The sequence below is a fragment of the Clytia hemisphaerica genome, unplaced genomic scaffold (assembly GCF_902728285.1).
Source record: "Clytia hemisphaerica strain Z4C2 unplaced genomic scaffold, Clytia hemisphaerica genome assembly, whole genome shotgun sequence".
In the NCBI taxonomy this organism is placed as follows: Eukaryota; Metazoa; Cnidaria; class Hydrozoa; order Leptothecata; family Clytiidae; genus Clytia; species Clytia hemisphaerica.
The window spans coordinates 451,431-467,015 of NW_027104107.1; the positions used below are offsets into that span (position 1 = coordinate 451,431).

General features: G+C 34.9%; 1 protein-coding gene across 1 annotated transcript; it reads right to left on the reverse strand.

Moving 5' to 3' along the window:
• Positions 1–1,862: 1,862 nt before the first annotated feature.
• LOC136813230 (uncharacterized) lies at positions 1,863–11,770 on the reverse strand. The gene is made up of 9 exons (XM_067069744.1): positions 11,581–11,770; positions 10,842–10,893; positions 10,522–10,566; positions 8,319–8,486; positions 7,684–7,766; positions 4,641–4,749; positions 3,876–3,914; positions 3,156–3,197; positions 1,863–2,778 (listed from the first exon to the last, which is right to left on the reverse strand). The coding sequence occupies exons 1-9, from the start codon at positions 11,680–11,682 to the stop codon at positions 2,327–2,329; spliced, it is 1,092 nt and encodes a 363-aa protein (XP_066925845.1). The 5' UTR covers positions 11,683–11,770; the 3' UTR covers positions 1,863–2,326.
• Positions 11,771–15,585: the final 3,815 nt, after the last annotated feature.

Here is a 15,585-nt window from a genome sequence, read left to right on the forward strand (position 1 = left end):
TTTCTTTTTGATATAACATTAAAAACCACGGGGCATTGAGAAGCAATTTTGCTTTTTATTTTGTCTTTTCAAAACTTGAAATGTAAAAAGTAAAACCTTGCCATAGTCATCTTTTGAGACCGATCTCCACTTTCGCACGAAAATTAGCGAAAACTTTTTGTCAATCGTTTTTGCCTGCAGAAAAGATTACGTCAATAAAAAAGTTTTGAGCGAAATAAAAAAAGTTTGAAAGAAGTTCAACTTTTTTAAACCGTTACGTCAATTTCGACCAATGGAATTGCATCATTTTTCAACTGACCGATGACCTTACAAAAACGTTTAAAAGTTTTCGCTCATGTCGCGCAAAAGTGCAGACCGAACTTTAAGTGTTCAATAATGTTCTGCTTGCAATTTTCCAACCAATGCTCCACATCTTACAAATCATAAACCGTTGAAAAGATAATTCAGAGCACTATAATTTTCGAGAAAGATTTATTCCAAAAATTTTAGAAAATGAAGATCAAAAATGAAGAAAAATGAACTTTTTTATTCTTTGGTGCTAAAAACTCCATTTTTTTGTACAGATATTACTGTCTGTTGAAGCCTCCTGATTTCTACCGTGAATAGCACAGGTCCAAAATCATATATTCTATTCAGCGCGCGATTAACGAAGACAAAAGTAACCATGACGACCATCCAAGATCTTGGATGAAGTTCAAAGTTGATATTTTTGTTCCCGTCGTTGAAAACACAACTTAAAAAAGTCATCAATGCTCTGTAAAAAGAGTCAGTGATAGAGAATCATAACATAAAGTCTGCCTATTATTTCGATTCAATTAAAGTGACATTTCCATAATTAATAATTATTTAGTAATTACTGTAATACATTTGGGGATCATGTAAAAGATTTCTTTCGAAATAAACTCATTTCAATTACACTTGGAGGTGGTTTCTGGGGAATTCGTAAATAGTAAACTGCATACTGATACAGTCTGCTAGACATTAATAAGGTAATATTTGCTCTTCATCTTTGATTCTTTCTACAGTGATTAGATTGACACATGCGCGATAAAATTTCTATTATTGGTCTTCAGAGGTTAATATATTCTTTGAAAACTTAACCTCTGATACTCCGGGTACCTGATTTCAGATATACAATTTTTTAAAGATAGGATTAATTTGGTCTTAAAAGGTTGCTCGTATGAGTGAACGAGTTAACGAGTCACTTTCTAAAGGCTGTAACCTTCGACGCAAGAACATAAAGAGAAAAATAACTATATAACTGAAATTGGAAGGCTTCAAAATACCTTTGTATCAAAAATTTCCAACTCAGGGGCAGGGGATGTGAGATTCTCACATACCCTGTTTGGACTGGTCTTTGTTTTTACTGATAAAAATGCTAAAAAATCAAATGATTGTGTAATCTGTGATGGATACTGGTAATCTGGCAGGCTTGAGCAAAAATTGTAACAATTAGCCTCAACGTCGATCAATTTTCCGTGAGAAGAAACCTGTTTAAATCTTTAGGAAACCAAATTTTAATTAATAAAGATACGGATTGCTAAACTTCCTCATTCCCCGCAGCGAAACTTTCAGATTGCTAGCGTCCTGTTTTATTTTATCTATTCTTTACAGTTTGGAGTGTCCCTCAACTTCCCACTAAAAACTAGTCTCATCTTTACTTTGGCATTGCTTGGCTTACTTGAAAGATTCATTAATTCTAAGACCATATTCGATGTTCTTGTGATTTTTAGCTTAAATGTTTGTCATTCTTCCGAAGAAACGGAATGGAGAGGCAATCAATAAAATATTCTATTTCTAAATTCAAGATTGTAGTGTTTTTAAATCTCTTTCTAGAAATATTTTTAATGGAATTAACTGCGCTAGCTGTCTTGTGTTGTTTCTTCTGCATAGATCGTTTTAAGAAGTTAGATACAGCTTGGATACAGACAAATGTATGAATATTGAATATACACAATATACTATGTACAAAAATAAAAAATTTATTCGGCAAGCGGTCCGTGTACTTATGCCGCAAACTGTACCATGTAAAAGTGGTCTCGTTTTCTGTTACACGACCGCCCAAACTAAGGTCTTTTCATCGATGTCAGATATTGGCTAATGTTTACAAAGATTTATTGGGTTCTCCTCTTTTATCCTCTATTGGTAAACTACTTCTGTTTTACCAAAGACTTATAACCAAAGGTTATTTTGGCTATAAGTCTTTGGTTTTACACGCAAACCCGGAGGAGGGGTACTTAGGCTTACAGCCCTAGTACCCCCTGGGATTGTAACAAAAATCCTTTAAACATGTATACACGAAAACTTGCGATGAAAGTCGTTATTCTCAAACTGATTCATAATTTCTGAAATTAGATTCTGTCACGAGTATTTCACAACTCTGTCGGTTACCTGAAGATGAGCACGATCTATCCGTTTTGGTAACACGCGGCGTTTTCCCAGGAGAGGAGGGTATCATTGCTGTTGAAACAGTCCTTCTTTGTCTTTGTTTTTCATGTAAAAGCTTGATAATAACTAGCACCAGTATACATAATAAACAAGCCGTAGTCAACGCTAACGGAATGATCAAAATTAAAGGTTCGTTTTCAGGGTCTGTAGGCTCGTCTTCATTTTTCTGTTCTGAAGTATTAATAGTGAGTCTGGATAATGTTTGTGGATTGAAGTTTATTTTACAGTTTATAGGTGATATTGACCGAATTATGATGATCCTTCTGAATTCTTTAGACGTCTTTTGAGCCAAACAAGTCGCTTTGGCTAAGGAGATTCGATCCACTAAAGCTAAAGAAACGGAGAAAGAGAAAACGATGATTATTAGAAATCAGTAACGATTGAAAGACGAATTGAATCTTTAATCAGGGCCCACACCATGAAGTTGAAAGTGGGGGGATATGTGCAACCAAAAATTTTAACTTTGCAAAAAAGTGGGGGAGGGGTCCTGTAAATACGCAAATGAGTCAAAAAATATTTCATAGTGAGTATATGGGTATAAGATATCATAAAAAAGAAACACAGGGTTGAAAACTCGGCATTCTTACGATGAACATCCATGGGCAGGGTCTTCTAATTTCCAAAAAGAATAGATATTCACATGAACAATTGGGTTTAAATCGGGAATTATGAATCATTTTTTTATTTGATTGTAGTGATGAACTTACAGGGTGGTCTTGCACAGCCGATATTTCCAATCAATTCTATACCTAAAAAAAGTTACCACAAAAAAAGTAATGAAGGTTAGACAAACTGGCGACTCTATGAAAACTTACTTCGATTTTATTTTCAATATTATAAAAGAGTAAGTTTGAGATCTAGGCATTTGAATTTTGATCTGCTTTTCCCAGTGGTTCCTTCGAATCCTCCTAATTTTAGTAGTTAAAGTGAAAAGATTTGTTAACAGTTTTTTTGCAAGTCTCACGTGGACCAAGACGTAAAAAGAACAGTCAAAACTCAATAACTCTTCAACTTATATTGTTTGTTTAGAAATCGTATATAAGCCCGGGGGTACTAGGGTTGCGAGCTGACAGGGGGTGCCGCCAGACTTTCGACCTTTGGACCCTTACCGGGACTAAAAAGGAGAATTCAAAGGGGAAATTTGGGGAATTTTACGACCCTTAGTGGGACAAATTTGACCAATTTTGACCAAATTTTGATCTTTCAGGGGGTAAAAAGTTTAAATTTTCCTATTTTACCGACCCTTAGTGGGACTGAAATTTGAGTTTCTGATTTTTCTAACCCTTAGCGGGACTTTGGTAATCCAAAAAAGGTACCCTTAAGGGCGGCACATACCGTACCCTCCATTTGCCTAAGTGGGGGTACTTATCCCCCCCGGATATAAGCCTATGAACGAAAAAGTTAAAAGAACTTTTAAGTGAACTTACGATTTGTGATTAATCCAAGAACATCATTTTCGCATGGACCTTATAAAAGTTTAAATGCTACAAATTTTAAACTCGACAGTAAAGAGAAGAACTTCCACACCGTATAAGTAACATAACCGATTCAAGACCGTACTTAACTATTCTACTACAAATTTTAATACAATTAATATTTGGATAAAAATTGGGCCCTTAATATCGAGCCTTTAAAGTAAGGATCAATCCACCCTTCCATCTTGATAAAAATCAAGAAATTGGCTTCACTTTTTATTGCTAAGGAAAGGTTGACGATTCTTCTCTAGCCCTTCGAGCTACATTTTAAATGTCGTGAAAGTATAACTTTTAGATGAAATTATAATTTTCCATTAAGAACCCGGGGTATATTCCAAATGTGACAACGAATATCAATTCTATTCAGCGAGCAATCAACGCAGAGAAAATAAAGTAACCATTACGACAATCCAAGGTCTTGGATTAAGAAGAATTCGTCAATAGTAAACATGTATACTGACACAGTCTGCTAGACATTAATATGGTAATATTTGCTCTTCAACTTTGATTCTTTCTATAGTGATTAGATTGACACATGCACGATGGAATTTCTACACTTGGTCGTCAGAGGTTGATACTTTCTTGGAAAACTCAGCCTCTGATACTCAGGTTAATTTTTGCTCCACTGTAAGAGTGCGATTCTAAGGGTCGATATTTTCGCCGCACATACCGTCAGTAAGTAAACACACTCCCCCCCCCGGAATAAGTATGACATACCTGGAACTTTGAGTGTTAGAGAATAAGAAGTCACTATTGGATATGTTCGTAATGTCACTGTATACTTTTTGTTTTCTTCCACTGGAATGTAATGCTGGAAATACTTTCGCTATACAAAGAATAAAAAGGTTGATAAAATTATTCTCCTTGAAGATTTCGATTGCTTATTTTTAAACACCCTTTTCACAAACCCGGTAGGATTTTTCACCCAGTGGGGATAAAAATAACGGACTTAAACTCAATGGGAATTAATATTTCCATATTTTTTATGACTAGGGATTTCATTTCTTTTGTTTTTAAATCAGAAAATTTAGTGGGGGTGGGAAAAATAGTAAATATTTAACAGTGAGGATTGGTTTATTTGATCATATTCAGTGGGAACGAAAATTGGTGGATAATTTTGCACCTGGAACGATAATTTGGCTAATTTTTCCAGTAGGAAGGGGTCCTAGTCGGTCTGTGAGAAGGAGTATATGAAATAATTATTAATTAAGACTAAGCAACTGAGATATCACTGAGTCAAAATAGATAGCGTTGTTGTCCTCGTCTAAAAGAAAAAATAGCCAACGAGATGTCTTAAGTACAAACATTAATGAGGAAATAGGAAATAATATATCTTAAGCCGACCAAATCTCATTTATTGAGTAATGGGTCTGTGAGAAGGGAGTGCTTTTTAGAGACAATGAGGGAAAATGATTATAACAGAAGGAAATTTCTCCAGATTTACAATCTCAATCTCTGTGTATCATAAGTTTTTTTTATCCTTAGTGATAGCTCTCACTTGGCCAACACCAGGATATATTCCCTAACAATCCCGGGATGCTACTTTAAGGTATAAACTAACTTTTTAAACTTATAAACTTTGAAAATATTTGATGAATTAAGTTTTTTAAAGGGACTCTTAGAAATGAGGACGGGAAATTCACTAATAATATATATCATATTTGAAAAAAATATTTTCATTTGTGAGCTGCTGGGAAAATCATTGGTATTCTTTTAATCAACAATCAGTATGAATTATAAACAGGAAAAAATTATCAAATATTTTCAAAGAAGAAATATTTATTAACTCACTATGGAGCTTAATTTCGAAAATAAGTTTTTTTAGCAATATATTGAGATACTTTCAACCAAAATCCACTTTCTTTAGGGTTTTTTTTGGGACAAGTATCAGTAATAGAAATGGTACTAAGAGATATCGTAAAATACATCTTCATTTTCATAATAACTTGTGTTCCGTTTGTGCAAGCAGCTCTTTATCATTTGATATCAACCAATGGAAAACCCACGGGGCTTCCTTCGAGGACGATTCAAACGAAATTTCAACAGCAATGTATCAGTATTTGCGCAACATGGAATATATGTCGTTCTTATAGCGTGATTTTCAACGGAGATACTGTCGAATGTGATTTTTATGATCGAATATGTCTCAAAGAAAGCCTAATTGAAGTCATAGGATCAAGTTATTATGTGAGTGATGAGGAACAAAACTTTCCAGAAAGCTGTCAAGATTGGTATAACCGGGGTGCAAGGGTGTCAGGCGTTTATACAATCAATTGGATGGGGCGTGAACAGAAAGAAGTGAGATGTAATCAGGAAATCGAGGGCGGTGGTTGGCTTGTTTTTGTGCGTCGAACAAATAAATTCATTGAAGATTTCGATCGAGAATGGGAGTGGTATAAAAATGGCTTTGGAGATTTGAAAAATGAATTTTGGTTTGGAAATGATTTTCTTTATGAGATAACTTCGTGTAAAAAGCATTTGGTTCTTGTTTGGGCAAAGAAAAAGAAGAACAATGGAATGAGTGTTATTGACGATAAGAACAACATCAGCAACAACAGCAACAGCAACAGCAACAACAACAACAACAACAACAACAACAACAACAACAACAACAACAACAACAACAACAACAACAACAACAACAACAACAACAAAAATGAAGGAATCTCAATGCATGGCTCTTTTTCAGTGGCAAATGAAGCTAACCTTTACCGTTTAACATACAACCGCACTTTGTTAAAAGGTATAAAATCATTCGAATACTTTGATCAAGGCCAAGATAAGAACATCAACGGGTCTTATTTTTCGACAAAAAATAACTCCAGAAGTGATTCTAATTGCGCGAAGAAATTTGATGGAGGGTTTTGGTATTCTAACTGCGGGAATTTGAGATTATTTCAGAGAGACAAAATTCGATGGAGAACCTTTGCTGATAACACCAACGATATCGAAGAAATAGAAATTATGCTTAAACAACAAAATTGATATCCAGTCCTTCTCTAATGTGCTTTACAAAAAGCGAGTCCTAAAGATTTTTTTCAAATAGATATGTTGTTCTTTATATAGACTACACTATACTATAGTCTAAAACAAATCACTATCTAAAAAATAAGAGCCCAAAGCCGAAGAAAATGCACACAGGCACGGAAAATTGTTCAGGATGTATAGGATGACCTTTTAAAGTTCATTTTGTAAATAGCTTGAGTCCTAATCTTTTTCAATTTAAACTGCATGTTTTTTTAAAAGAGCATCCAAAACCTTTGAAGTCTTTGGAAGTTCTTAACTTTTTGAGTCTAAAGAGTAAAAATATTCTTATATAATATTTAATAATATAATATTTTGGCCGTCGAAGCCTTATGTTCTTACATAGTTTGTTCTTATAAAAGACGTGTTGTATGTTTGCATATTTGTGAGTTGATTTTGACTGAAGAATCTAATGTCATTTCTTTTAATCATTCTAATCATTTCGACCTTTATAAGTTATAGTACACTCCAGGAAACCTGAAAAGCGTACCCTTGAGGGTCGCACCTACGGAAGGTCTCTTACCTTGAGTGCCCAAACCCCCACCGGGTGGTACAGCTAGTTACCTAAGCTTTATAATAAACAAAGAAGTCAAGTAAAGCGTTTTTGATAAAGTTTGTGAAATAAATTGCTTTCTAAGGAGTGAACATTCAACAGGTTTGGTTTATTAAACGACGTTGTTGTAAATCTAATTGTTTAGTTAAATAATCTCAGCTGTTTAAACAAAGAACAACATACCTTGTCTTCTTCATTAAAATTGATGAAAACATTTTGAATTAGTCTTTTTTCATTCGAAATCTCAAGCTCGTATCCCCAACATCCTAAAGCAAAAGGCATGACTCATCAAAATTCAAGAATTCATTAGATTTCTATAGCCCTTAAACTCAATCTTTCAGTTAAAAACTTAAAGCCTAAAAAGCCTAATTACTTCTTCAGTGCTCTCTTTTTTGATAATTTCTGATTCAAAATTCTTAGATTCCTTGTCCGTCAAAAATTATTGAACAAAGTTTCAATGGGCTTTTTCAGAAAAAAATGCATATCCCCTGTTGAGGAAGTCCATCCCTATGTGGCTGGAAATTTCAGGTTTAAACTCCTCTCTGAATTTTGGTAGAATTTAAAAAGCTACCCCCATAGAATTCCAGCTATTTTTGACAGATTTTTGCATCTTCCTATGGAATTCCGCCATATGATCAAACCTGACCCCCTTGGAACGGATATTTGTCCTCCTCAACAGGTGGTAAACGGTTTTTTTCTGGAAAAGCTCAATGGCAAAAGCATTCAGAGAAAGGTTTTTAAGGGGTTCTAAAGTTTTACTCTTAAGAAAGATATACAAAAAGGGGATAGGATAGTATAGATAAAACTATTCGTCTTACCTTTATATTTGAAATCATCTAGCTTGTCCAAGGAAACGAGAAAGAAATATTGCTCTTGTCCACTATCACGTCGAAGATACATTAGATCGAAAGTTGCTTCTGCGCATTGTACATGACGTGAGCATGTTTGCTTCAAGAATTGCTTGGTTTCTTGGTCAGGTGACTTAGCTGTCAAAGTAATCGAAAAGTTAGATTGTCTGGAGTAAAATTCAAAAAATATTCTTATTACTACATTGGCACAAAAGGGGAACTCCCTCAAAAATATGAAAACTGCAAGTGATTATTAATCATCTCCTACTAATTTCACAGATTGGAAAGTACTCGAAGGACTCAAAGTTTGACTTGGCAGAGGAATAACAAAAACAAGCGAAACATTTTGTTTATTTGAACAAGGAGTAGTGACCGCATTTTTGCCGAGATTCTGTTTTTGCTTCTAAAAAATACTTGTTGATAGTCATCCTGACTACACAGATATCTGTAAAGCCCGAAGGGCTAGATTTGCGGCTTTTATCGAAAAGTGAAGCCTAGGTTTGGAAGGATTTCCTACCAAAGTCACGTGACTAAAATATGCAATTTCACCGGTTTGAGAGATGTGAAATAGCGTTTGCCGCCTTCGTTTTTTGATCTCGCGCTCCGAAAACAATTAAAATGCTAGATCCTATCCATCGGCACTAAATTTAAAAAGTCAAATTTTTGCTTAACTTTCTTTTGCTGGAGAAAGCTTAAAGTTACCTATCTAGCCCTTCGGGCTTAGATATCTGTGCCTGACTACCCTGAGTATCAGAGGTTAAGTTTTCAAAGAATATATTAACCTCTGAAGACCAATAATAGAAATTTTATCGCGCATGTGTCAATCTAATCACTGTAGAAAAAATCAAAGATGAACAGCAGATATTAACATATTAATGTCTAGCAGACTGTATCAGTATGCAGTTTACTATTTACGAATTCCCCAGAAACCTCCAAGTGTAGTTGAAATGAGTTTATTTCGAAAGAAATCTTTTACATGATCCCCAAATGTATAACAGTAATTACTAAACTTTTGATTAGGGAAATGTCACTTTAATTGAATCGAAATAATAGACAGACTTTATGTTATGAATCTCTATCACTGACTATTTTTACAAAGCATTGATGATTTTTTTAAGTTGAGTTTTTAACGACGGGAATAAAAATATCAACTTTGAACTTCATCCAAGATCTTGGATGGTCGTCATGGTTATTTTTGTTTTCGTTGATTGCGCGCTGAATAGAATCTCGATTCGTCGGCACAGCGTCAATATAAGATTTTGACATGTGCTATTCACGGTACATCCTGACGTCAATGGTGACGTTTTTTTTATAAGAACATCCAAAAATTTTGAAGTCTTCAGATGTTCTTAACTTTTTTAGTTTCAAGCCTAAAAATGTTCTTATCATGTTCTTATTTTCACCATTTTTTGAGCATTTTTGTCCATTTTCCTAAAGAAATTGGGTATTGGGTCCACGAAGTCTTGATATGTTCTGAACATTTTGGCCATCGAAACCTTATGTTCTTATATAGTTTGTTCTTATAAAAAGAAAGTGTAAAGCCAAACCACAAGCAAGTACACGTAGATTTGTATTTCATTCTAAACAGAAATTTTGGTGTAGGTAGTCTAAATACAGATTTCCTTTAAATTTCTTGCTCACTTATCCGTGAGCCTTCTCAAAATTATTGGATGTTCTTATAAAAAACGTGTTTCTTATTGTTGACAGTCAGTACGAAAAATATGAATCACTTTTACGATCACAGCTTGGATATCAAAAAGAATCACAAGGTGTGATACACACAGTATGTGATCCTAATCTCATAACTGGTCATCCGCCATTTTGCGCATAGCACGCTCTATTCTAAAGGGATGGGTATGGCAAATGTGATGATCTGAACTGGTTATTCAGCAAAACCATTCAAAAAAACTGTGTTGCCTTTTGCTTGAAGACGAAAGCGAAAGCGACTGGGTTGGTTATGTTAATAATTGTTTTAATAACCGTGCTCAAAAGCTCATTCAAATAATCGGGATGAAAAAGGTCAAAGCGGTGCACCAACCTGGCAACCTTGTATTTAGAGTGAATGCGCGTCATGCGCAGAGTATCAGAATCTGCTTTGAGATTTATAGGAGCTCCTGATTCATCACTTTTACGTCATTTTCATATTGGAGAGCAAAAATTATCGTGAGATTACCTTTTTCGATAAATTTTTCCATAAATGATGCTTTGTCACAAAATTCTAAAATGTAGAATATGAAATGTGTTTAGTTTATATTATAAAGTTGCTTAATATTATATTCCTTTGAATATTTTAAGTAACGTATTTATGTGTGTTTTCCTGTGAGCCCACAAAGTCTTAAAATGTTCTTACTTGTTCTCAATATTTTGGCCTTTGAAGTTTTTTATGTTCCTAAATAGTTTGTTCTTATAAAAAAAGTGTGTAATTATCCTCAAGATTATTTGGCGAATGAGAAATATAGCGTCAATAGAGGGTCAAAAGAGCAATATACTTACTCAGCGGGCTGATTTGTCCGTAACATAGGATATTGAAATCCAAAAACATCAGCTTAAATGGGAATAAGTTATTATGAGGGCAGTTTAATATCTTAAACACAGGTTAACCTCTGACCGAGAGCAACCACCACCACCGAAGGGTAATTCACTTAAGATTTTATGTCCGAGATATTGATTTGTATATGCTTTACTTTTGATTCATTTTTAATAACAACCCCTTCTCATAGACCCGGTAGCCGTAGGGGATAAAAATAACGGACTGAAACTCGATGGGATCAATATTCCCATATTTTTTATTGACTGGGGATTTAATTTTTTTGTTGTCAGAAAAGTCAAAAATTAGTGAGGATGGGAAAAATGGCATAATATTTTGCAGTGAAGTTTGATTTATTTGATAATTTTCAGTGGGGGGAAAAATTGGAGTATAATTTTCCACTGGAGATGATATTTTAACCACTGGGCCTCGGCGTCTTATTTTCAATTTATTTGTGATTTATTTTTTTATCTATTTATTCGACCTCTTGTTTTTAAATAATTTTCTGATTTATGAAAAAAAGGTTTACGATATATCATTTTTGTGTTATACACTTCAACACCCTCTCTACCCCCGTTTTATGATCCCGTTGAAGGTCTCTGATCGCTTGTGAATGATTATATTAAAAAAAAAAATGAAATAAAGGACTAAAAGTATGAGCTTGGAATAAAAGCAAAAAGAAAAACTCAAAAAAACAAAACTCACCGACATACCAACCAACACAAAAGGTGACCTCATATTTATTTGAAATGTTTGTTTATACTGGTTCAAAAAATATTGCAGCTTTAGTTTAACCACCATAAACATATACCTCTTGTATGAATTCGTATCAAGTTTGGTCCATTGTAAATATACTCCGTATATAAATAATGTTTTTTTTTCAACCTCAAAACCACATGCTATATTTTAACAGTTTGATCAGGAACAAATAAATTATTTTTGTTGTCTATAATCATTTGAATGATTACGCACAACCCCGGGGGGGGGGGTACTAGGTTTGCGAGGTGACGGGTATGTCCGAGCCGAAAATCGAAAATCGACCCTTTGAGAGACAAAATTTTGGTGATTTTGGGACCCTTTGAGAGACTTTTTCCTAAATTTTGGTTCATTTTTTCCAAATTTTGGTTTGATTGTCACCAAATTTTGGTCAAAATTTTTGGAAATCGTGACCCTTTGAGAGAGAAATTTTTGATTTTCGTGATTTTGGGACCCTTTCAGAGACTTACTTTTGAATTTGTACCCCTTTGAGAGGCTTTTGAGGAATGAGAAAAGGTACCCTTATGGCTCGCACATACCCGGCACCCATTTTGCCTAGGTACCCCCCCGGGCGCACAACCTAATTTATGTCAATCATACTTTGGATAAAGACGGCCCCTTTATTTTCTTAAAAATAGTATATATAGTAAGCCCTTATTTTTGTCGCTTTTCATAAGAACTCAGTCCATTTAAGCCAGAAAACTTTTGGTGATTTGCTGAAATTATTTGAACTTCTAAGAAATCTCGTAATTGCAGTAATTTTTTTACTTCCCAATTTTGAATTAGAGCAGATTTAGTCAACTTGAGGGCAAATTTTATGATAAACCAATTTAACCATGTATATCGCCAGGAAGAATTTCAAATTCAAGCTTAAAATTGTAAAATTAGCACATTCAGGCTCAGCCCAAAATAAAACGTTCTAATAAAAAAAAGTGGACATGTTTTTCATATGAAACTTGGATTACACGTTTTTATCGGAGCGTTTAATTTAGGTTGAGCTGGATGGAAAAAATCTTAAAATCCAAACCAAACACCTAGCCTAGAAATATGAATTAGTTTGATTTAATCACTACAATCATTCACTAAATATTTGAGACAAAGGGGAGTTCCCGGTGTAATTTTGAACACCATAATTAATTTTTAAGCGCCTTAAACTACAGTTGGAAAGTAGAGCTTTAACTCTGAGTTTTAACATGAGACTTAAGACTTGGGACCTTAGGATCTCAGGATTTAAAAGCTCAAATTTGCTCGAATGAGGCTTGGAATATAGCCTAGAAGCCACCAAACCCCTCTAAAATCGAAATATTCAATAGAAGAAAGTGGAAGTGCTAAAGTAGCAATTCTCGACCGAACTTTGAATTCTGAAAAATGTTAAAATACACTAAAATCTCAATATATTTCGAGGGTGATTGTAGCATAAATCTAATCATGATCGGATGGCAAACTTAAAAATTCATAAAGATAAAAATCTTTAAAGCGCCAAAAAAGCTATATTGACATAAGCACACGGTCTAGCCACAGATTTAGCATTTAGCCCAAAGGGCTAGATGTCGTGCTTTAAGCCATTGCGCCGGCAAAAAGAAATTGAATATCGGAAAAAATATTGTTGCCATTGTTTTCGAAAACCCGCCAAGCTTCTAATTGGTCAAGCGCTGAAATTCTATTGTAATATCAAGCGACTTAGTAGGATTTCCTACCTAACCGCGGCACACTTACAGCTGAAGTACGACATCTAGCCCTTCGGGCTTTATAAATCAATGGTCCTAGCCTTGTGGATAAGAGCTTAGTTTACACGTTTAGAAGATCCTTTCTTTGCCATCATGAACATATAAACGACTGGACATCTATCTTTTATTGTCTCTTTGAAGCGAGCTTCGTTGCCGCCTGTATTTCAAAATTGGTATGAAAAATCCGACAATATTCCGTCATAATTTTATTTCTTTGAATTATTTAGGTAAAAGGATTGATAAAGGTTGAACATTACTCCTAATGTACAAAATAATTATTTTCGAATTTTTTCACAAGTTTGTAATATATTTTATCAACATTTTCAACTCTAAAATGCAGAATTTCAACTGCGTGTATACTTTTGAATCCCTTTTGTCACTCCAATAATTTTTTTTACGACTTGAAAAAAATAGCTTGCCAAAGTTTAGAGCCTCTGTCATAAGAATATCGAAATTAGAATGCGACACTCTCTAAAATTATTAGACACTTTTAAGTCAAAATTTAGAAATATTAGTCGGAGTTTTGACAAGCTGACGATGATTTTGCCTCTGTTATCTTTGTTATGATATAGATAAAAGACTTGAGAAGAGTAGAACAACAGAGACTTTTGTCGAAGTTTTGACGTTGTTAGCAAGGTACTCCCAAGTGGTATATCATCAAAATCTATTGTTTCATTTTATGCTTTTAACGAGGCGGCAACGAAGCTAGCAGCCTTTTCTACAAAAAGACAAAGGAGATGGATGTCCAGTCGTTTATATGTTCATGTTGCCATTGAACCGAGAAAACAACTTAATTTCCTCACGCACACCATATTCTGTTCTACTATTTTGACAAATCGAATAAAACTATGAAAGAAAAAAATATTAAACAAAACTAGAAAGCCTTTCCAATACAAATACACAGAGAAGAAAGAAGAGCCATGATTATCAATAGTAAAGCAATGTTTTGGCACATGTGTGGACATGTTTGTTTTTCTATCTCAATGGAACATTAAAGTTTCTAACAACGTGCACGTAGTTCTTGCGCGCACGATATAATCGTGGTTTTTCATATAACCTGGGTCAAGTAATATTTGAGATTTGAAACGAAAAGGGGCCCGTACAAAAAACGAAAAAACCCGATTTTTTCCCTTAAAAAGTTAAATTTAGAGAAACGTCCTGGTAAACTTAGTAGTGTAGTGGTGTAGTGGTTATCATGCTCGACTTCTGTCCAGGAGGCTCGAGTTCGATACCCACCGTGGCACTACGATTCACTTGGCAAGTGAATGTTCCTTCGCCCGGGTCAACCCATGCCATGTGAGGGGAATTGGGTACCATAACTCTGATACAAGAGTATGGGTAGATATTTCAGACATTGTGGTGTGCCGTGACACACGTGAGGTTCTACACTTGCGAGGACATCCGTTCTCCCGTGTAGTTCGAGTGTCGTGGTATACACCATGGCTCGGCAGCTCGCATCTGCAGGGTTGCAATGTCTGCTTGCGCTGTGATTCCTACTCCACCGTGGGTAGGACCCATTCCGATACATCGGAGGGCATATCTATCTATCTATCTATCCTGGTAAACTTTTGAAAACGTTTTCAAAAGCTGGTCAGTACCCACACGTCATGCCTAGCACCCCCCCCCCGGAACTTAGTGCGACAGGAGTCAAAATTACAATGCAAGTTTTCCCAGAACTGCAAACATTACAAGGCCCCTTTTTACACATCAGTAATGCGCGGTAGACATGTGAGACCTATATTGTATATAACTCTGACCCATGTTAACATTTTATGACGACCACCAACTGTGAAAGCATGAAAGCTTTAAGGGTTATTTATTTGAACTTTCAGTATTTGAAATCTCACTTAAAACAAATATTTGAGGAGTTGTCCAAGTGACCCAGAACAAGAAAGAAAGTAAAGACATGATGAAAATAATTTAAGTTTTATAGCCATTTTCTCCCTCTTTGCAGTTTACAATGGTCACTAATCAGTGATTCAATAGGAGCCTCGTAGGGGGTTGTTTGAAAGTTACTTTAGGCGTACAAACTTTCGCGAGCAGAAACTTTCGCGAGGACGAAAAATCGCGAAATTCACGACATTTTTCGCGAAAAAATGGCTTAGAGTGACAAATACTTCTTGGATTGGCTTGAAACATTTGCCCTTTGACTTATTAGTCTTTTAGCAGGCTAAAAAGTGCCATAAAAGTTACATTTTATTCAAAGTTTGAAGTTTTACAGATTTTC